The sequence below is a fragment of the Ursus arctos genome, unplaced genomic scaffold, assembly GCF_023065955.2.
Source record: "Ursus arctos isolate Adak ecotype North America unplaced genomic scaffold, UrsArc2.0 scaffold_16, whole genome shotgun sequence".
Classification (NCBI taxonomy): Eukaryota; Metazoa; Chordata; class Mammalia; order Carnivora; family Ursidae; genus Ursus; species Ursus arctos.
This window is the reverse complement of record NW_026622830.1, coordinates 30,552,158-30,575,969: the sequence shown is the minus strand read 5'-3', so window position 1 is coordinate 30,575,969 and position 23,812 is coordinate 30,552,158. Positions and strand designations below refer to the sequence as shown.

General features: G+C 36.9%; 1 protein-coding gene across 2 annotated transcripts in view; it reads left to right on the top strand.

The window, feature by feature from the left end:
• The window catches only part of GPCPD1 (glycerophosphocholine phosphodiesterase 1), a 51,527-nt gene that overhangs the window by 18,856 nt on the left and 8,859 nt on the right, over positions 1-23,812 (top strand). For both annotated transcript variants that reach the window (XM_026503059.4, XM_044385698.3), the window contains exons 6-19: positions 1,524-1,565; positions 3,372-3,495; positions 6,563-6,794; positions 8,659-8,821; positions 9,145-9,277; positions 10,230-10,284; positions 13,050-13,142; positions 15,596-15,673; positions 16,383-16,422; positions 18,018-18,079; positions 19,889-19,954; positions 21,896-22,032; positions 22,538-22,673; positions 23,113-23,273. In XM_026503059.4, the coding sequence (XP_026358844.1) occupies positions 1,524-1,565; positions 3,372-3,495; positions 6,563-6,794; positions 8,659-8,821; positions 9,145-9,277; positions 10,230-10,284; positions 13,050-13,142; positions 15,596-15,673; positions 16,383-16,422; positions 18,018-18,079; positions 19,889-19,954; positions 21,896-22,032; positions 22,538-22,673; positions 23,113-23,273 (1,522 nt within the window). The remainder of the gene's footprint in view (positions 1-1,523; positions 1,566-3,371; positions 3,496-6,562; positions 6,795-8,658; positions 8,822-9,144; positions 9,278-10,229; positions 10,285-13,049; positions 13,143-15,595; positions 15,674-16,382; positions 16,423-18,017; positions 18,080-19,888; positions 19,955-21,895; positions 22,033-22,537; positions 22,674-23,112; positions 23,274-23,812) is intronic.

Sequence of the window (23,812 nt, the reverse complement as noted above, 5' to 3'; positions counted from 1 at the left end):
AAACAAAGATTCTTAAATTTTTAACTTTGAATAGTAAGAGCAATAGAATAAGTTATCCTATTTATTCTTTGTTGGTTTTTTTTTTTCCAACTAGTAAATACTTCAGTAAACTTGTATGAATGCATTCAAATTTCTTGGTTGTAGCAGACATATTTTCTTCTGATTTACTTAAATACCTGCTGGCTATGTTAAAATTGATACTCAGATGGTTGGTTTTGTTTTGTTCTTGTTTTTGTTTTTTTTCCCTAAAACATCATTCAGTTTTCTTGTGCCAAAAAATGGCATTTCTCTTCATACAAGTATTTTTGAATTTCCTTTTCCATACTGAGATTAAAATTTGAAGTTCATTTCATATGCATAAATTACCCACTTGGATTCATCTGTAAATTGACTCGTGCTGAGAACTGTATCTTTTAGTTTCTAGAGGAAATTAGAATTTAAAGATAATAAAAGGCTTGCTAGTAGCTATCTTAGATTAGAAAGTAGTGAGAGATCCTGCTTTACCCTGTGGCAAGGACACGTCTTGTTTAAACAGATATTTCATTCCATCCTCTTTATTGGATTTTCTTTTTCTGTTTTAATACATTTTTGATAATATATTTAGAATTTTCATGAATAGTGTACTTTAGAATTACAATAGTCCCATACTGAGGTTGGAAATTATTAGGTATTGAACATTTAAAAAATAACTTATGTTTTGAAGCATCTTACAGTTAAATATATTTTCTTATTGTGAGAAGTGGGATGTTTGTTTCTGGTCTTTTAAAAATTAATTTTATACCTTTGGAAAACATAACCTCTAAACGTAAGAGCTGCGTGAAATCTACCAAGAATCTTTATTGGGAACTATCACACTTATTTTGACAAATATTTCAGACTTAAGTTTAAAGTGAGACTGGGAAAGGAGGTAGCAGGGAAGATTATTAGTGTTTTACTCAAGAGGGTGGGACTTACCAGCTCTTCTTACTTAGCTGAAACTGCTGTTAGAAGGGAATGTGCTAGCACTTATTCTTTTGGTAGTTCCTCACAGCTCTGTATACGCAGGTAAGTTTGTGCTGTTTGTAAAGCTTGTAGCTGGCTATAGAGAATAGTTGGGATTCGAGGAGAATTATGTTTTAGATAAGTTCAGAATATGCACTACATAAGAATAAGCATTTTAATTGTGCCAAGACCTTTGGTTTAAAAAATCAACCAGATGATAATGTCCAGCAGCCTGTCTCATAAATTGGTGGGTGGAGAGGTTTGTTCCCAAGCCTCTAGAGCTCCTCTCTTAGGAGTTTTCTTTCCCTTCCTCATGACACCACGAGTCATCACCAAGTTCGTTAAGAACCTTTACTGTGTGATAATCTCCTTAAAAGGGAATTCTTTATTCAGGGCTACAATAAATATGCTTATTCACTTTGGGCTGCTTTTAAATTTTAGATTTCATATTTTAAAATCCTTAAGGTGGGTAATTTCTCAATTGTTCATTCTGTATACCTCATGAATTTTAACTAGGTTTTTTTATTTTCCTTCAATTCTAGAAAGTGAAATTATTATTGACGATGGACAATTTGGAATCCACAGTAAGTGAGACCGAGTTTTGACAATCTTTACTGATAAAATTGAGATGTTACCTTACATTTCATTAGGAACCGCCCAGGGAGATACGACAGTATGATACTGAAAATAGAGACTAGATCCAAGAAACAAGTACATTCTGTTAAATAATAGTTTCCAATAGAATTCTTAAGCTTTAAAATTTTATCCGCTTGGTTTTTATTTGACTGGTGACTTCAAGTGTATGAATTAGTATGCTTAATTTAAGAGTATTATACTTAACTGTTCATATAGCATCACTTTTTAACCCTTATGTTTAGTATTAATGTTTCTAAACAGTCTAAACTCTTAAGCTAGGTTTGTGCATTTTGTGTGTATGTGCATTTACAGTGAAACCCAGATTAAACAAAATGTTCCAATAATTCTCCTGAGACTTGAACAATTAATTTACAGTAGACAATCCTTTTACTTCTGAATATGTTGAAAATGTCATGCATTCATATATTTTTCTGCTTCACTAAATACTTTATCCTGAGGATTTAAGTTGTCTTTGGTGACTGGAATTCTCACGGTAGAACAGCATTATCATGCTAAACTGCATTTTTTATTTTAGGCATAAAGATACAAAGGGGGTGAGCAGAATGTGTGCTTGCACTGACTGTGAACCAGAGATTTATCTCTGCTGATACTAGGTGCCTGTGTTTGTGCACTTGAGAGATGTACATGCTTTGGCAGTATTTGGATAGGAATTTAGCTTCTTTTCCTTAATTTTATTTGGGATTATTTATATTATATTATAAGGTAGTCTAAAATACTTGCATAGCTTTAGCTTTAGTGTTTTAGAGTCTTGTTCTCTTTATTTACAGAAGATAATATTTATGCTATATGTTTTACAGAGGTTGCTGGATGGAGAAGTAGCTTTCTCATGTCCTTAACTGTAAGGCATGACATGTCTCTCTATTGTATGTTAACATCTATGCATAGTTATAAGCACAGGCATTTCTTTCCTCTTTTGTAGTTCTCTTAAACTCAGCTTTAGTTAGCTGTCAGGAAGGAAAGCCGTCTCTCCAACTTTGTTCATTTCTGAGAACATTTTAAAGTTAAGAGAGGATGGTGGTTTCTCTTTATTTTTAAAATTTGATAATTATTGAAACTTTTAAAGTTATACCTAAAGAGAAAAACTTCTTCTGTTTTTGAAGTCCTTTTGATTAAAAAAAAAAAATTAGGTCCAAACAGTTGACAGCTCTGTAGTATTTATGAAAATTTTATGACATATGTTGGCAGGAAACTTCAAATTAAATAACGCTAACATAACACACTGTTATCACAATCCTGCCATTTATTTATGTCAGAATTTATAAATGCAAGAATACAAAATTGACTCACACTTGTGTTCTTAACCTTCTCACGTCTCAAACTCCACCTCTGGTGGTAGAACTAGTTTCAGCTGAACAGCTCCTGTGACGCTTTGGAAGTGTGATTGTGGTCCTCAGTGAGACAACTGCTAGGTTAGAGCCACTGAGGAATGTGGTATTCTTTTAGAAATAGATGCTATTACCTGGATAGTGTATTCAATAAGAACGTTTTAATTTACTTAAGTTGTTAAATACGTAATTGTTAACATTTAACTCCCCCCCCCCACTTCATATAAAAATTTTGGAGTGATAAATTTAAGACTACCTTTGTGTTTGCTTTGGAGAGAAGTTCCAGTGGTATATAAACTGAGTCTATCAAAATGTGAACATGAACTAGAATTGTCAAAGGTGTGTTGTACTTATCAGATTGTTTCACATAAGTATAATAATTACTGTTCTTCATATTTACTCTGCCAGATGGTGTTGAAACTCTGGATTCTGGATGGCTGACATGTCAGACTGAAATAAGATTACGTTTGCATTATTCTGAAAAACCTCCTGTCTCAATAACAAAGAAAAAATTAAAAAAATCTAGATTTAGGTATGAGCATGTGTATTTGTCACTTAGGCTGTTTATTTTTATTCATGCTGTAGATTTTTGACCCAATTGTTTTTAGCCTTTAAGGGTATAAACTAAGAACATAACACACTTACAGATAATGTTACATTTTCTTATTGAAGGGTCTTGTGAGAGTGAACTGCTTCCCTGACTCACATTATTCCAGTTAAACATATTTCTCTTAGTATTAATTGCTAAATTTGAAACCAGAAAATTTTCTTTCTATATAATTAAGTGATTTCCAAATGTATGTATCTTTGTAGATTCTATTCAAAATTGGTAAGACAGAAATGAATTTGTGCTAAATGAGGGGATAATGGCATAAACAGAAAAATGATTTTTGGAAATATCCTTCAGTATTCTAAACTTTCCTGTGGCTTGAAAATGAAAACTTTTTCATGAAGAAAGGTTAGCAGTGATCATGGCAGTTCCAGATTAATTTCTTCTTAACTCCTATATTAAAAATAGATTTCAAGCTTTGTGTAAATAGCTACATAGTGAGTAACTTTATTTTTCTGTAACGTCATCATATATACCTTTAAGTGAGCTGGCTTCTCAGTGACCCAGGTGGCCCTATCATTTGAGCTTTTGTAACTTATAGACTGAGAGTTTTAAGTCTTGGTTGTAATGCATCCCTTTCTGACAAAATGTCAGGGCTGGGTTGAAAAGACCATTTTCAGCAACTGAAGTAATTAATAATACAATACTTACTGTCTTTGGAATAAAACTTATAAGATCCTGCAGTTAATGCCCCCCTTAAATGTTTTGTAATAACTGTTTAAATACTGTAGTACTTATCCCAGTCATAAATTAAAAAGGGAAAGGGTAGGTAGCACTTCACAGTCCTTTGCTTTTGCTGTTCTGAGAGGACGTGAAAGGTTTGGGGTGTATCTTACCTTTGTACATAGCGTTTCTAGGCCTTTTTCATACATAATTGAATCCTTTTTTCTTCTGGGGGGAGAGGCGTAGACTGGGTGGCTTAGTTAAGCCTCTTGCGTTTGGCTCAAGTATTGATCTCAGGGTGGTGAGATCTGACTCTGCGCTTGGGGTGGAGTGTGTTTAACATAATTGAATCTTTTATTTACATGTGAAAAGAAACAAATTGTGTTAACAACTATAAAGTGTCCTCTTAGAATAAGACCTTGAAATAAGGATAGCTGTAGAAGATAAACCAGATGGTTGGTCGGGCTTATGAGGATTTGTTTCTTTCCTTGACTTTAGTTAAGAAATTAATAGATAATTAATGGTTGGGGTTCTGCTTGTGAATTTCTGATTGCAAATGCATCCTGAGTCCTTATACCATTCTTGTTTATACAGAAGTTATTTTGAGTGTTAGTATATATTATTGTGTCAGTGAGGCTTAAATTTGAATATTTTGGTATAACCAAACTTTGGTGGGTGGTGGGCTCCACAAATTAAGTAACTGATTGCTGTTGAAATAAATTGTGTATGGGGTACCTGGCTGGCTCAGTCTGAGGAGTGTGTGACTCTTGATGTCAGGGTTGTGAGTTTGAGCCCCATGTTGGGTGTAAAAAAAAAAAAGTAATAAGCTTTATTAAAAAATTGTGTATACCTAGAAATTTGTGTTCTGATCACCTTTTCCTCCAAATTCGTATTTAATGATAAACTAAACCTTCATGGGGTAGGAAATAAATTTATCTGCAAGAATATCAGGACTTTAAAAACTTAGCAACAGCTTATGCATTTTATTTTTATTTTTTAAAGATTTTATTTATTCATTTGACAGAGAGACAGCCAGCGAGAGAGGGAACACAAGCAGGGGGAGTGGGAGAAGAAGAAGCAGGCTCCCGGCGGAGCAGGAAAGCCTGATGAGGGGGCTTGATCCCAGGACTCTGGGAACACGCCCTGAGCCGAAGGCAGACGCTTAACAACTGCGCCACCCAGGCGCCCCAGCTTATGCATTTTAAATAAAATACTAGGCATGCTGTTCTCTCTCATTAACCAGCAAGTTTTATTTTTTATCTTTTTTCATTACCACCAGGTTTTAAACAAGTTTCTCTTGTAAGTGGAAAGATAGTTTATAACCGTTATAGAGCTATTTGAAGAAAACCTTTAACATAAATGACTAAAATTTTTTCATGAATCCCTTTAACTTGATTTTTTTTTTCTTTTGGTAAATGCACGTTGCTGTTAGCAGAATAGTTATTTTTATCTTTGTGCCTTTCTTGCTTATTTATTACTGTCCAAATGTGGTCTCTCTTCATATATCCTGATAGAGAATGTTCCTTCAGGTTCACTTAATAGAATCAGTTATCCAGAACTATTCTTTTTTTAAAATTTTTTTTAAGATTTTATTTATTTATTTGAGAGAGAGCAAGAGAGAGACAGAGCACAAGCAGGGTGGAGGGGCAGGGAGCCCTATGCAGGGCTTGGTGCCAGGACCCTGAGATCACGACCTGAACTGAAGGCAGACACTTAACCGACTAAGCCACCCAGGCGCCCTGTTTATTTGTTTCATTTAAAAAGTACTTACATGTAAATACATACACACATGTAAAAAGTGTGCATGCATACCAATAAACATTTAATGCAATATATTTCTTTAAATAATGTACTTTTCACAAAATACCTGGACTCAACTGTGGTACGGTAGAAGAAAGGGGAAAATTTAAGCCTCCAACTCTCGTCTTTTAATGTACACTAACAGAATATGGTTCAGGTTTGTGCTTGTTTTATACATATATTCTTTTGTGAGACTTTTCAAAAGAATCTGAGATAGCCAGTTATAAATGAGATAACAGTAAATGCCTCTATAGAAAAAGAATTACTGAAAACAACCTTAGGCATAATGAGCATTTATCTTGTTTTAATTCTTTGCAGAAATATATGTAGATAAAAACATCAGTATCTTATAAAACATAACTAATGCCTAAACTAGTAGTATGTGTAGTCTTGTATAATACTGTATTTTGTTACTTGCAGGATTAGCATATTCAGGGAGCACTTTTAAAGTTAGTGTTTAGGTAACATTTGTATGAGTTTTCCTTTTCCATTTTTTTGCATTTCATTATTTTTTCCATTTGTGTAGGGTAAAGCTGACGCTAGAGGGCTTGGAAGAAGATGATGATGATAGGGTGTCTCCCACTGTTCTTCACAAAATGTCCAACAGCCTAGAGATATCCTTAATAAGCGACAATGAGTTCAAGTGCAGGCATTCACAGCCAGAGTGTGGGTATGGCTTACAGCCCGATCGTTGGACAGAGTACAGCATACAGACAATGGAGCCAGATAACCTGGAACTAATATTTGATTTTTTTGAGGTGAGTAATTATTTCACGGAAGGAGTTGAGAAAGAATGCAGGCATGGGCTTATTTTTATTTTTATTTATTTAGTTTTTTTAAGACTTTATTTATTTGACAGAGAGACAGCCAGCGAGAGAGGGAACACAAGCAGGGGGAGTGGGAGAGGAGGAAGCAGGCTCCCAGCAGGGATCCCGATGCCGGGCTCGATCCCAGGAAACCGGGATCACGCCCTGAACTAAAGGCAGATGCTTAACGACTGAGCCACCCAAGCGCCCCTTATTTTTATGTTTTGATTTTTATTTTAGTCTGAGTGTAAACCCATGATTCATACATCTTTTTAGATGTTTATTTTTCTATGCATTTTAGCAGGCTTAAGAAACTTGGAATTGATAAACTCAAGTACTATAAAAAAAATTTCAGCTGAATTGATGTTTTACATCAAGACCAGATGTCTTAATGTCTGTGCCTGGTTTTTTTTTTTTAAGATTTTTTTAATTTTTAAAACGAGCATGGGGCTTGAACTCACAACCCTGAGATCAAGAGTTGCCTGCTCTGCTGACTGAGCCAACCAGCGCCCCCTGTGCCTGTTCTAAATATAAAAGAATAATATCCAAAGGAGCCTCCAAGGATAGAGGGACGATAGACTGTATAACTCCTGATGGGCAACCCAGTGTAACTAACATGATTGAGTCTTCCTCATGACTGAAATCTGTGGTTTATTGAGGCATTTTATTATGAGAATTCGTAACACTGGACTCATTTTTACAACTTGATATTATAAATATGTAGTGAAAAAGAAATTACTATGAACATTATGCCAGGTTGTTCAGAATCTGCTGCCAGCTTTCCAGAGCTACTCGTGACTCTTAACACCAGAGCCTTCTGGCTTGTTGGCTGTTCAGGTGCTCTCGTCTTCCCGAGTCATGCAGGGTCCTTGGCTAAGGTCCTTGCTTTATTGTGCCCAGCTCGTGGTTATGTGTACTGCTTTCCTGAGGCTCTTGCTCTTTGGCACTTCCACTCCCATTTCCATTAGATGAGAGCACCTAGCCACAGTTTTGTGAAAACAGAATACAAAATGGATTTAAACTTAACCACAAGTAACATTTGCTACACTTGTTAATTAAAATCATTATAGTGATTTTTTAATTTGATGATGCCTTTATGCATTGCCTTTGCAACTGGCTTTTTGGCTACTTTGTATTGTACAAAATGAAAACTCTTTCCTTTCAAAAACCTATAATAAGGAATTTTATTTTAAAAAAAACCTGTACTTCGATCTTACCTAAGTAGTAAGATCTGTGGGACTTTAGGTTTTAGTTGAATGTTTCCTTATTTCTTAAGGACCTATCTTTTAATACTCTCTTAAACATCCTAACTTCCTTTTTGTTTGTTTAGTAGTTTTAGAAAAACTATTTTATTCGTAGACCAGGCTGATAAAATATCCAATGTAATCTCCAAATGAGAATTAAGTTTCCTAGAGAGTTAAGTATCCCTTTATGTCCTCTGTGTGGATGCATTTTTAGAGAATATAATACACATTAACAGCTCGCTATAGGAGTTTGTTAGTCTTGGAAAAAAATACTTAGAAACTTGTCAGTGTTTTAAATTCATCTGATACATGTTAGAGGATCAGAAGTGCCAATCAACAGAGTTATGACTAATAAAGTACCATATAAAATCTTAAAATTTTATATACTAAAAGAAAATGTATCATTTTACAAAGAATCTATCTAAATTACCTGAATATAAATTTGATTCCTGTTTGTTATTGATCTTCCTCAATAGATTCTGAATTAATTTTAAGGGAGTTTTTTGATTCTTAAATGGGAAATACTGAAGTATAAGAATTTGGCTTATTTTAAACCTCATTTTTTATTTCAGGAGGATCTCAGTGAACATGTAGTTCAGGGTGATGCCCTTCCTGGACATGTAGGGACAGCATGCCTCTTATCATCCACCATTGCCGAGAGTGGGAAGAGTGCTGGAATTCTCACTCTTCCCATCATGAGCAGAAATTCCAGAAAAACAATAGGCAAAGTGAGAGGTAAGCTGGGAGAAGCAGAGTGGCTCTTTACAAATGAACAAAGGTTTAGGTTCAAATTTTAGTTAGCTTCAAATTGAGCTTTTGAGAATGGTGTTAAATTAATAATTTGTTTTTAGAATATTAACAACAACAGCAATAAGGGGCATCTGTGAAATTTTCTGGAAGCTTTACTTTGAATCAGTTTTGACTTGTTACTTATTTTCTATTTGATAGAGATTGATAAGGTTTGTTCCAGTGGTATTTAAATGTAAATACTTTAAATGCTCATTGTGGCCTTTTTAATCAGCTTTATCTTTGTTTCTCCCCCTTTTTTTTTATGGAAGTTGACTATATAATTATTAAGCCATTACCAGGATACAGTTGTGACATGAAATCTTCATTTTCTAAGTATTGGAAGCCGAGAACACCATTGGATGTGGGACATCGAGGTGCAGGGAATTCTACAACAACTGCTCAGTAGGTTGAGTATTTGCGTGGTGTTAGCGTTTGGGAGCTTATGCATGATAAGGTTCCATCGGTCTGGCCCATTAAAGGTCAAAGGATCCTTTTATTATTACGTGGAATTTAATGTAATTCAGTGATTTAGGGTTCCCAGTTCCAATTAAAGAGAGACTAACTCGTAAGACTCTGGTCAGTCTCTCTAATATCTACTGAACTGATGCCAAGAGGGACATTAAAAAGAGAAAGCCAGGAACGGAAGCTTGAAGCAGGAAGGCAGCCTGAAACTCTGTGTTGTGGTCCCAGCTTTTGGCATGCTCCCCTCTCTGGGTCTCGGTTTCCTCACCCGTTCTTGGTATCATTTCCATACTGCTGTCCTGGGTGTCCGCCTTTTCCTTTTCCCCTGGTCTGCCAGGGTTAAGTCCTTTGAGGCATCATTGCAAGGAGCAAGTCTCTGTGTCTCTTCTACTTTATGCCACTGCAAGGGATTGTTTTCTTTGACTGGTTACCTCACTTGGGGAGGTATGTGTGGGTGTGGGATATGTTTATATTTGGCTTATAAATACCTGTAATCATTAGAGCTTGTGTTTTTGGAATAAATGCATACACCACCAAGTGGTGGTCATAGTCTTAATTTGGGGATGGCAGAAGTAGCTTCAGAAGAGAGAATATTGAACTGTTTCCATTGTTAAAGATAGAGTTGGCTTTTTTTTTTTTTTTAAGATTTAATTTGTTTATTTGAGAGAGAGCATGAGCAGGGGGAGGGACAGAGGGAAAGGGACAAACAGACTCCCCACCAAGCACAGAGCCTGAGGTCAGCAGGGCTCCATCCCAGGACCCTGAGGTCCTGACCTGAACTTAAGTCAGGCACTTAACGACTGAGCCACCCAGGCGCCCCGGTTACATTTGTTTTCTTTATCTTTCCTATAGTGGATGATAACTACATATCTGTATATTTCTTCTCTTTCAGGCTTGCTAAAGTTCAAGAAAATACTATCGCTTCTTTAAGAAATGCTGCTAGTCATGTAAGTGACCCTGTCTTTTCTTTAACAACTTGGAACTGTTTGTCCAAAGGTGGCAAAGTAGAGAAATGTGGGCCTGGGGAGTCTCTTCCATTAAGAGCTTAAAAAGGCTAAGTAGGTTAAAAATGCATGCTTCTTCTGAATACCATTCTAAGTGAAGATAAAGTGTCTTTGAGTATTTTTTTAAAGATTCTTGGTGAAGATTGTGATGAAAACTATGGAATCATTAGCATCTTTGTTTGAGATCAAAGTTTTTTTTGTTGTTTGTTTTAAAAGATTTTATTTATTTGAGAGAGAGAGAGAGTGCACAGGTGGGGATAGGGGCAGAGGGAGAGGGAGAAGCAGGCTCCCCACTCAGCAGGGAGCCCAACGTGGGGCTCAGTCCCAGGACCCTTGGATCATGACCCCAGGCGAAGGCAGGTGTTCAGCTGCCACCCAGGAGCCCCTGAGATTACAAGTTGTGAGTGATTGGGACAAGAAAAACATTCCCCATTAAGCATTGATTTTCATTAACTGAATATTGTGCTCCTTCAGATACTTTGGAAATAATGCTTCCGGAAGGATTTGATGGTGGTTTTATGTAACACTTAAGTCTGTCAGTTTATGTCCTGTATACCAACTTGATTGTGTTAAATTTCTTAATTCCTTTTATCCATTTATAAAAGGTTAGAGTCCATATTTTAGCTTTTAGCGTTTTCAGCAACTAAAACGTGACATTTTTCATGAAGAACCTTAGAGTCCCGTCTCCCCCTGCTGCCTTGTACCTGACTGAAAAACCTCATGCTCTAAAGTTAAACTGGGGGGAAATGAGGAACAGCTCATTCTTTTATTTTCATTTTTTTCCCGCAGTGTTCTCCACATGCCTTAAACTTTGCCATTTTAAAAACTTGTTGTGCAAGTAAACTTGATTAGTGTGATGTTTAATTTTATCACTTATATGAGTAAACCTCTATTCTAAGACATACTTTTTTTCCTATTTGAGCATCTCTACGATTGGTGAAGGGTTTTACAACTTTCTTAGCTTTGCATTCTGGTGTCATGGGCAGTATTTTTTCCCCATTCATTGGTATATGAAGCATTTTATAATTCATATCAATTTACTAATTATTTTAGTGTTTAAAAATATTAATAGTGGATTCCTTTGTCTTTGGATGATATTAAATCTAGGAGTGTTAGGCTCTAGTTCATGATTTGGAACCAGTTTTAGTTCATTGTAGCTAACTATTCTAAACATTGGTTTATTCTGTAAGCACATGAGATCCTGTTAAGGAACTTTCAGTGTCCCCATGCCTTTTTTTTTTTAAGAGAGGGAGGTGGGGAGAGGGAGAAGGAGGAGAGAATCTTAAGCAGGCTTCACACCTAGCACAGAGTCCGACACAGAGCTCGATTTCACAGCCCTGAAATCATGACCTGAGCCAAAATCAAGAGTCAGTTACTTGACTGATTGAGCCACCCAGGCATCCCCTCCATGCTTTTTGAGAGAAAATTTCATTAAGCTTTTTTTCTTCCATGTTCTGTTGAGATCCTTTGTAAGAATTACATTTTAGAATGCCATATGCTAGTTGTTAATGGCTTGTTTATTTTAATGTTAAAAACATATCCTTGAAGGGGTACTCGTATGTTATCGGCTTATTTCTTAAAGCTCACACATGGATTTTGGGATCAGGTTTTATCTCTTGGTAAAATTATCCTGTAAAGTTGAACATTTAAACTACAGAGCTATAATTTGTTTAATTACTGTAACGATTTAAGGATGCTAGGAGTTCTCTTTGGTAGAAACGCTTTGAGTTATTGTCTTGGTTATAGCACTAGAAGGAGCTAAACTTATTTCCTGCTTCGGAAGTCATCCAGGAAGTAGGCTCCTTCGATTCTAGTCTGTGATCCACGTGTGCTCCCAAGGTGGGCCCCCCTCCCCCTCCGTGACCTAAAGCTCAGGGAAGGGTGGAAGTGTGTCCTCCGTCCTTACACAAGCACTTCCGTGGGCTGCAGTCACACACGGAGCGCTCAGACCTAGTTGCCTTTGGTCCCAGCCAGCTTCCTTTCAGTGAGTGCACACCTTTGTGGGTCAGCTTCTGTTCGCAGCTTCATTTGGATTAATTCCTACGTCAGAATGGGTCCAACTTGGAAAAATGCATCCTTAACTCATTCTTGTCACGCTTCCTCCTTTTGAGGCTCTGTCAGGAGATTGGGCTTGTGTGGCGCTGTACTTGACCCCCTTGCTGCTTTCTGTCTTTTCAGCAGCACCTGTCATTTTCTCTTGACTCTGCTTCTGGGGTTTTGCCAGGAAAGGCGGGAAGGTGCGCTGCTCAAGTGCACCAGGTGCAGAGCTGAGACATGGCGGCGGCTTCCCAGTCCCTCCTCATCTTCGAGGGTCAGCTGTCTGGCTGCGGTCCTTAGGGGCAGTAAGGCACAAAGAGGCCCCACTCCCTGTTCCTGGCAGGGTCCCCTTCTGCTAAGAGCAGTAGCAGAGGTGACAGGCTGGCCGCTGCCAGAGTGGCCCTGGGGCATGTTCAGGTGGATCAGTGCCCATGTTTTTGCCAGAAAAAAATTGCTGTGCTATCACAATGACAATAAAAGAATTGTAAGAGAAGAAGTTACTTTTTAGAAAAATCTCGAAGCATAACATTAATTCACGAGGAAGTTTTTTGTTTTGTGTACAGGTCTGTGAGTTTAGAGTGAGCAGTAAATTTCTTATGTCCTTGTAGTTTTGGACGTATTGTGGGCCAGGTAATGTTTTTCAAGTACCTGTGTCCTTTGTTTCCGTTTAGGGTGCAGCCTTTGTAGAATTTGATGTACATCTTTCGAAAGATTTTGTGCCGGTGGTGTATCATGATCTCACCTGTTGTTTAACAATGAAAAAGGTATGTTGAAATTCCTTCGTTTTATTTTATTTTATCTTATTTTTTTTAAGAGAGGGAGGGGAGAGAGAATCTTAAGCAGGCTCTGTGCCCAGCGCAGAGCCTGACACGGGGCTCGATCTCACAACTCTGAGATCAGGACCTGAGCTGGAATCAAGAGTTGGATGCTTAACCGACTGAGCCGCCCTGGTGCCCCCAAATTCCTTCATTTTAAACCCTTACAGTTAGGTAGGTTTAAACACTAGGAAGTTTGTTTTACATATAAGTGTATAGTTATTTATTAGAGTTGATCAGTTCATTTTTTTGCTCAATTACTGCCTATTCTTTCCTCTGTCAAGCCTTCAACATCGAGAGAGTAAGGAGACAGGAATAATAATTGCCTGGAGTAGGGTCTCTGTATTGCTGATTTGCCTTCTACTATCCAACAAAAGGACATTCCAGGTGGCTTCTGTATCAGTCTGCCACTGATCCTGTTTGAAGCAAGAGAGGAAGCTGTCATAGTGTCTGTTTTCTAGGCTCCCTTCTATTTCTGCCTCAAGCTTTTCCTCAGATTAATAGGTTAGTATGATTGGGCCAAAAAGAGGAGAGCCACAGTGCAAAAGCACTTTGGAGCCAGGTAGTGGATGGCCTCAGGAAAGGGGTCTAGATTTAGGAGCTAGGGAGATGCAACAGACTTTTGACTCAAAAAGGGAAATATTCAGAATATAAGGGGAATTTCAAAGGACAGAGACTGAAGGCCAGGGATGTGGTAATGTGGTCAAAGGTACAGTAAGCCTGGACCAGAGTAGAGAAAGAATGGGGAATGGAATGATGGAGGAGAAAGTCCAGAAGGAGATTTGAAAATGCATATTGTTTCCTAAAAATTGTAATTGTTGTGCAAACTTAATTGTGATAATTGCATAGAGCTTAAACTTCAGGGTACAAATTAACCAAGTGATTTCTTAAGAACTTAAACTAGGGGGGTTCATTTGGCATTTTCTATAAAACCGCTGGGTATCATTTTCCATTAAGGCTAGTTTGCTAACATATTGGACACTCTACCAGACACGACTGTTGTAATATATATGGCAAGGTGCCTGGCTGTGCCTGCTCGTGGATTTGAATCAGTCATGGGGGTTTGGATTACTGTGATGTATGGAAAAGCACGCTTCCGTTTCTAGAAGTGGACCCTACTGTTCTTGGGAGCCCCACTGTTTTTGCATATGTGAAGGGGCTAGGGTATAAGTCCTTGTTGGTAGACCATAAGGGCTGACCCTTATAATCCGTAGTCTTAGGGGAGAGAGGGAAGGAAATGCACCTATTCAGATAATAGAGGTAAAATAACAGTAGAAAAGGAGCAGATTGTTTTGCTCTGGGGAAAAAAATCAATGTAAAAGTGGAACAGGAAGGAATGGAGCAGTAAAGATCTTTGTAACCAAGATTGAGGTTCATGAATCAAGCTGTAATTAAAAAAAAAAAAAAAAAAAAACACCTATGAGAGTTAATTGAAAAGTATTACTGATCCTGTTTTCACCAGACTTTGTCTTGCTCTTAAGTTGAACCTGGATGAGTTAGAGAATGAAAGTAACAAATTGTATGTATTTTTAGTTTTTAATTTTTAAGCTGGTATTTTCCTTAACAAAATCAATTCATGTTCATTGTAAAACTGCAGAAGATTATGAAATGAAAAATAAATCTTCCTTTCCGCTTTCTCCTTGGTCACACTCCCTTACTCTTAACAGTTTCTTGTGTGTCATCTAGAAGGGCCATATGCACAGGTTTATACCATGTGTATGGGAATGAATATGAATGTAATGGATTTTAGCATCTTTGTTGGATTGACGATTAATTGGTGGTCCATTAATTCGTTTCCTTAAGGTAGGAGTGCCTAAAGACTGTGACGTTTGACATGGTAGTAAAATCTAATAAAACAAAGTTGTTCATGGGGAAAACATTTATTAAAACAGAGTTCCTGCTAAGTATTACTGCTTAAAGCTAGTCAGACTTTTTTTTCCATGACCATTGATTTCTGTTGCTATTTTTAACCAAACTTAAGTTTAAAAGGTTTAGAAAAGTTCAGAAACTTATTGACAGAAATCAATCCTTGTATAGTATTTGTACATGTTGATTGCCTAGTCATGTAGCATAGATACATATATATGTCAAATAAAATGTCAACAGCATGACAGGAAGTAGGGGAAATGACTGATTTTTGGCTTTGTTCTCAGCGTCTCAGTATGTCAGGGCCCTATCCTCCTCATAGCTGTTTTTTTCTTCCAGGCACTCCCACCTACATCAAAAACAAAAACCAGAATTTAAGAGCTAAAAGGTGGCGTTTAAAAAAGAGGGGCCCCCCTGCATGGGCTTGCTGTGGCCTCTGAACAGTTGTTCTCATTATTCACTAAGTTGGGATTTAAGCCTGTCTAGGGTGAAATGTTCAATAATAATTTGAGGCCTGTTTTTCTCTTTATTTTTAGAAATTTGATGCTGATCCAGTTGAATTATTTGAAATTCCAGTAAAGGAATTAACATTTGACCAACTCCAGTTGTTAAAGGTAATAATGATAACATAAAATGTAAATAATCTTTTAGTTTTAGAGTGATTTATACTTTATGTTCTCTTTGTGCATGGAGATGACTATATATTCAGCATGAGTAGAGTGTATGCTTTGGTTCTCTGTTCTGTTAGGAAGAATGGGTTTGCGCTAATCCATCTGTCTTCTCTAACAGTTTCCATGGACCCCACTGTTTTTGCATATGTGAAGGGGCTAGACTATAAGTCTGTGTTAGTAGACTGTAGATAGGGACTGACCTTTCTTATCCATAATCTTAGGTTACCTCTGGTCTGCATTAGCACTTCTTTATATAACTATTTTACAATTGGCCTTTTATGCTATCCTTGGTTTTTATACTTCTGTTAATATCTAAGATCTGTTTTTTATACCATGAAATTTTATATGATCACTCTTCCTGTTCTCACTAGATACCTATATAAATGGTTAATTGAGTATAAACAGTTTCTTAAGAATTTTTTTTATTTTCCTTCCCTACTTGGGTTTTTGATCATGATCTTATATGTAGGTATGCACGTATAAAATACATACAGTGGTTAGTGATTATTCTTACTAAACTGATAATTCTACATTTTATGGTTTTAACTTGCTAGCTTTTCAAGTTACAGTTCTGTTAACCATATCTTCATAAACTAAGGCTTTTTTCTGATTGCATTTTGTGTGTGTGTGTGTGTGTGTGTGTGTTTTCTAGCTCGCTCATGTGACTGCCCTAAAATCTAAAGATCTGAAAGGTATGTACCGATATGGAAGCACTAATTTTCATTTTGTAGTTAACATATATGTCGTATTTCCTTTTTTTTTTAACATACCCTTGGTCATTTTAATGAATATAATATTGGACTGTCTAAATTTTATAGACATGAAGTCTTTACATATATTAATTTTCAGATACATTTGTCATGTGTATAGTAATTATGAGTTTTTACTTTTATGAGTTTTCTTAGCTTGATGATCAGAATTCTTTGTAATTTTGTACTTACTATTTTTTCCAAACGTTCTTAACCAAAGAACAAAGTGGAGGATATATCAAGCAAGTATAAAGCTGGCTCTAGAGTCAGGGGTTTGAATGCAGCTCTAACATTTACCAGCTGTGACCTTGGGCAGGTTACTTTAACCAGTTTGTTCCTCAGTTTCCCTAAAACTTGTCCTGCCTACAAAATCCCTTTGTAATTCTGCTTTACCTGGCACTCTCATAGAACTTCATAGTTTGTGCCATTCATTTGAGGTTTAATGGATCCTTTTTTTAACCCTTGATTCTATATATGTCCCGTCACTTCAACTAGAATGTAAATCTCGCTAGGGTGGAAAACATGTTTTTGTAATCCCCAAGACATATACAATGCTCCGTATGTAGCAGGTGCTCAGCTGTGATAACAGGATGGTTGGAATGACTTTATGAAGATATTGTGAAGTGTTAAAGACTCCAAAGGTTATCCCCAGAGCATTGATATGACTTTGTAGGCTTTGTAACTATTTCATGAGTGTTAATAATAAAATGAATTTTATTTATTTATTATATTTTTTAGCTGGAAATTTTTATATGACTTTAGTCTTCATAATACACAGGGTTTGTTTTTTTTTTAAGAAAAGAAAAGTTTGGTATTTAGTTTGATATCAATTTTTTTTCCCTCTTGGAAAAAAATTCTTAGGTGTCTTGAGATATCTATTTTGAATTAAATGGTAGTGGTAACAAAACCATTATTCTAATTTCTTTTTAAATTCTCTTAATTTCTAACTTCTGAGCTGATTCTGATATTTCAAATAGAAGCCTTAGCAAGAGGACACAGCTCTTAATTCCATTGAGAAATAAATCACTGCTGGTGACTACTTTGTAAAAAGTAGTATTACAGTGTTTATAAGAAAATATTCACTGACTGTTGGGGCCTCAAACTTGATGTTTCTGTGAAATGTTGCAAACTAGTTTTCATAAAGGATGCTTCTTCAAAATGGAGGGTTTTTTTTGTTTTTAAGATTTTATTGATTTATTTGACAGCAGGAGAGCACAAGCAGGGGGAGCAGTAGAGGGAGGGGGAGAATCAGGTTCCCCGGGAGCCCGATGCGGGGCTCAATCCCAGGACCCTAGAATCATGACCCAAACCGAAGGCAGTTGCTTAACCAACTGAGCCACCCAGGCGCCCCAAGATGGAGGTTTTAATGGTTAAATGTAATAGATATAAGAACCTGCAAAAAATACTGCACATGAAAGGATCTCATAATTACCTCTACATCTCTCTCTCTTTTTTTTTCTTGTTCTAAGAGTTTAGGGTAAGATCTTAATGATAAAATGGTATTTTATCTCCTGAGTTTTTATAATTTAAATTTTCAGAATCTGTGGTTGAGGAAGAAAATTCTTTTTCTGAAAATCAGCCGTTTCCTTCTCTTAAGATGGTAAGTTCCTTAGGGAAACTAGCACAAGGCTATCTCATTCTGTTATAACTGAATAAGTTATTTTGGTCTCTTAGGTGGGCACTAAAAAGACAACATTTATACAAACTTGTCATTGATTCTTTTTAGAGAAGATATATTTTTGTATGGTGTACCTATGCTACTTTTTTTTTTTTAAGAGTAACTTACCTGCTCAAATGAATAAAAATCCCCACCTCAATGGGTTTATTTGGTAAGAACAGGAAGTTCACATACTTCTGTATATAAACAAGATATATAGGGCACAGAAAAAGGGGTGGGAGGGACATGTGATGGTGGGAGAGCATTTTTACAGTATTTAAAACTGTTCCTGGGACGCATGGCTGGCTCAGTCAGAGGAGCATGTGACTCTTGATCTTGGGATCATGAGTTCTAGCCCCATTTGGGTGTAGAGATTACTTAAATAAAAACTTGGGAAACAAACAAACAAACCAAACTGTTCCTTAGCTTTTAGAGAGAAATGAGATTCTCCAACCAAAGAAAATAAATACCCTCATTATTTAAAATGAGACACAAATTTCAAGAATTCACTTGAAAAAGTGTAACAAATACTAGCATGAAGATTTAAAAATTAAACCCATTTCAAACAGGAATCCCTTTAACAGTATCAGGCAGCCCCTGTGGATGCCGGGCACTCCTTGCTCATGCTGGGTCTGCTTTTTTTCCTACCGGCTCCGTTTCTTCTTTTCTTCTCCATTGTCTTTTTATGGTGGTGTCAGGTACAGTAGAAGTCTTAGGCATTAGTTTATCATGATTATTCACACAACAGAAAAGAACCTACAAGGGAGCTCCTAAAATATGATTGGAATAATTTTCCAGATATTTATGAAGCCCAGCCAAGTAATGTCACTCCTGGTTCAAAAATGTGAAATCATTTGGTTCTGAGAAATCTCATGATTCCTAGACTTGTGATTAAAAACAACTTTTAAAAAATTGTGTATTAACAGTTTAGCATTTAGTTAGCCAGATAACACTTTTATTCATGTACTTTGCCACTATCACTATAATTTAATCACAGAAATTTTAAAACCAGAAAAGGCCAAATAAAATCTCAATTTATTAGTTTGTTTGTTTTTAAGAGAGGGAAAGAGAGAGCTCAAGGGGGGGGGCGGCGCAGAGGGCTAGGGAGAGAGAGAATCTTAAGCAGGCTCAAGCTCAGCGCAATTTCATGACCCTGAGATCTTGACCCGAGCCGAAATCAAGAGTCGGATGCTTAACACACCGAGCCACCCAGTTGCCCCTAAATTTGATGTTTAGCAGTCTCAACACTAATATACACTATTGTCCTTATTTTTCTAATTTTGTGTTAGTCCAGTAAAAACACGATAGGTATATTAAATAAAATAAGGCTAAAGGTATCTGAGAAGAAAGTCAAAAGCCCCACATGAAATTGAGTACACACTGTTTTAGGCCCTGTACTTTCCATGCAGCTGGTTAGTGTAGATCCAAGACCTATGATGGTGCAAGGATTTGAGGTTAAAAATGCATCTTTGTAGCGGTAGTGCGTCTGCCATCACAGATGTTGCTGAGACTGCCGCTTTTGCTGTTCCGTTTCTTCTGATTTATTTAACCAGCAGCCGCTTGGTCAGTTGGGGTATGAGAAAAGATAGTGGTTTATGCCGAGGGCACAGAACATTTTATCCGTACTTAGTGATACGTTTTACTATAGGTTGCTTTTTGTAATGATTCTTTTTTTCTTTTTTTCTTCTCTTATTCTGCCATTCATCTCACCAAAAACAAAATAAAATTCACCTACGACAAACAAAACTCTAGGTTTTAGAGTCTTTGCCAGAAGATGTAGGGTTTAACATAGAAATAAAATGGATCTGTCAACAGAGGGTAAGTAACCCTTGATGTAGCACCTTCTTCCTCTCTCCCCCTCATTTCTTAAATGCGTTCGTTTCCATCTCCTTATTTTAATGGAAAAGTGATGCTGAAATCTTACTGTGGCTTCTTCCAACATTATTGTACCTTTTAATAAAGCATACTATATCCATACAATATAATATGTGAGTACTTAAAAGTAGTGATGAATGTATTGTAGTATAAATTTTAATTTACCTGTGTCTCGTGCACATTAATACGGATGGTTTCTGGATATACTTATAGAATGAACAGTGAAAACTGGACAGTTAACTTTATAACTGATTAGTTTTTGTTTTCTTATTCTCCATCTAAACATGTATTTTAAATAATTCCCTAAGCAGTTTTCTGTTAAGTGGCAGTAGTAGCTAGTAATAGTTAACCAAGAAAAGAAATTTCTGCAGGTGTGTTTTAAATCATTCCCAGATTTAGTCATTTTTTTGTTCAACAGTTCATATTGAAAAGCTGCTGTGGGTGAGGCATTTTGTGGGTGCTGGATTCAAGTTGTGAACAAACAGAATAAACCTTGCCTTCTTGGAACTTAGAGTCTCGTTGAGGAAAACAGTTCTCTATTGAATATATCAGATGGGGATATGTATAAATGGTTGGGATGCATGGTAGGAGGGTTGTTGGGCCTGGGGGATGCTGAAAGTGGTTAATTCAGGTATGATTGGGCAATCAGAGCAATGTCCTGGAATTTGTTTTGGTCAGAATAATGTGCCCTCAAATATATGCCTTCAAGTCTTGCCTTCTGAGTAGCTGTTCATGATAAGCTGTTCCCAGTTAACATAGTAAGTGATTTTTCTTAATAAGTGATCTTTAGTTTTCTGTGCTTTTAGGATTATTTTAATGACTAATATGTAAAACATCTAATATTTGAATATCAACAGGGCTGTCACTCTCTTAGCTATATTTAGAGAATATTTTTATTATTTGTTGAGAGTACTTGATAATGTCTTAAAAGTTAAAGAATGAGGTTTTTAATAATTACCTGGGTTTTTGCAGGGTGGGGCACCTGGGTGGCTCAGTTTGTTGAGCAGCCAACTCTTTTTTTTTTTTTTTTTTAAAGATTTTATTTATTTATTTGACAGAGATAGAGACAGCCAGTGAGAGAGGGAACACAAGCAGGGGGAGTGGGAGAGGAAGAAGCAGGCTCATAGCAGAGGAGCCTGATGTGGGGCTCGATCCCATAACGCCGGGATCACGCCCTGAGCCGAAGGCAGACGCTTAACCGCTGTGCCACCCAGGCGCCCCAAGAGCAGCCAACTCTTGATCTCAACCCAGGTCTTGATCTCCGAGTCATGACATCAAGCCCCTCGTTGGGCTCCACACTGGGCATGGAACCTACTTAAAAAAAAAAAAAATTGCCTGGGTTTTTTTTTTGTAATGAATCAGCAAACGAAGTCCTTTTGTCTTACAGTTCATGAAGATTACATAAATGTATTTTTTAAGATTTTATTTATTTGAGAGAGAGCAAGAATGAGCATGAGGTGGGGGAGAAGGGGAGAGGGAGAAGCAGACTCCCTGCTGAGCGAGGAGCCTGCCGCAGGGCTCAATCCCAGGATCCTGAGATCATGACTGAGCTGGAGTCAGATGTTTAACTGACTGATCCACCCAAGCACCCCGATATAAAAATATTTTAACGTCAGTAGAGTGCAGATTTCCAGAGTTTTAGCTTTTATCTTGTTAACTTTAGCAAAAGTTTAATCACTTTGTATGTAAGTGTCTCTGCCTGAATTATGACAGCTGCACTATCACTAAGTAGCTGCGTGATCTCGGGCAAGTTACTTTCTTTTAGGCCTTTGCTTTCCTCATGTAAAGTAAGAGTTGGATTAGATGTTCCCAAGATTTTTTTCTGGCACTGTGATTCTAGGGTATCTAATGGCTTTTGTTTTCCTGTTTATTTCTTCCACATAGGATGGAATGTGGGATGGTAACTTATCAACATATTTTGACATGAATCTGTTTTTGGATATAATTTTAAAAACTGTCTTAGAAAATTCTGGGAAGAGGAGAATAGTGTTTTCTTCATTTGATGCAGATATTTGCACCATGTGAGTATTTTCACCCTACGCTTAGACAGTAGCTGGGACTTAGGGCACAAAGATTGTGGTTGGAGGTAGGGAGGTTGCCCGGACTTCAGCCTCGACGACCTCTCAGTTAAGTTACATGTATTTCCACATCCCTTCAGGGCTACCTGCAGGATGCCCTCCCAGCTCCGCCAGTGAACTCCACACCCACTGGGTCCTGGTACCTCACCCCCTGTGTTTTGTTTTATAGGGCATGTGACGTCCTCCTTACCAAATTGTAAGCCCTCAAGGGCTTTCTTGTCGCCCATTTCTGAAAATATTTTAGCTCTTGTATAGAACGATTTAAAATCTTTCTTTTTTTGATTGAAAGGTATAGTACATGTTCTTCATGGTGATTATAGCTCAATAACAGGATTATTCTCCTTTGGGGGAGGTGGTTTCTTTATATTTTTAGAGTTTCCTGAAATTCTAAAACAATATATTAGAATTCTATCCCTGATGAAAAGTATTTTTAAATTGTCTTTTTTAGGGTTCGGCAGAAGCAGAACAAATACCCCATATTATTTTTGACTCAAGGAAAATCTGATATTTACCCTGAACTCATGGACCTCAGATCTCGGACAACCCCCATTGCAATGAGCTTTGCACAGTTTGAAAACCTACTGGTCAGTTATGCTTGATGTTTTTTTATTGATATTATTATTATTTTAATTTTTTAAGAAACGTCTTAGAGTAGGCGTAGTAAATTTTCATGTTATTTTACACATCTCATTGGTTAGTTTTGACACATTTATAACAAGCCGATAGCTCTACTTAAATAAGGATATTAGATCTCAGAATGAAATGCAGTTTAAATGAACAACGAAATATTTTCTTGTGGGCCTAGTTAAGTACGTTTTTGTAGTTTTCTGAGTGGATTTTATGAGTCATCTAAAATGGCTAGACTGTAAATTTGTTTGATAAAATAAATTGGAAGAAAAAGTTCTAATATTTTTTTCTCTGCCCACTCTCCTTTGGGGAACACTACTGATGTAGAGTATGGCCATTTCACATTTGCAGTTAATAAGTTACTTTTTCATGAGTAACTTATTTTTCTTCTTCTAGGGAATAAATGCACATACTGAAGACCTGCTCAGAAACCCGTCCTATATTCAGGAGGCAAAAGCTAAGGGACTAGTCATATTCTGCTGGGGCGATGATACCAACGATCCCGAAAACAGAAAGAAACTGAAGGAACTTGGAGTTAATGGTCTAATTTATGATAGGTATTTGTTTTTCATGAAAAGTTTTCATGGATTGTTAGAGAAAAAAGTAGTTTTATAAAATTAAAAATAATATTAAACTTAGTTAAGTTAAAATTCTGTAGTTCAGCCTGAGGTTTATGTTAACATTTGTCAGTGGAATTTTTCAGACTCTGGAGTATAGCACAACCAGTGTGGGAAGCTTTGGATGACTGGGCTCTACACCAGATGTACTGTCACCTTGGGGGTGTGGGGGTTGTCTCCCCCAGACCTCTTTGTCTGCACCAACTTTCTTGGGGATCTCATCCAGTTCTGTGGCTCTTCATACCTTTATTCTTCAATTTTTGTATCTCCAACCTTTGTCTTTTTCCCCTGACCGCTTAAATTTTTATATCCAGCTATTAACACCTATCCTTTCTATAGACTTCCTGATTTCAGTATAAATGACAACTCTGTCTTTCCGGTTTCTCAGTCCAAATCCTTGGAGTTTTTCCTGGCTCTGTTCTTAAACTCATACTCTAAAACCAGAATCTTGTTGATTCTGTCTTCTGAATATATCCTGA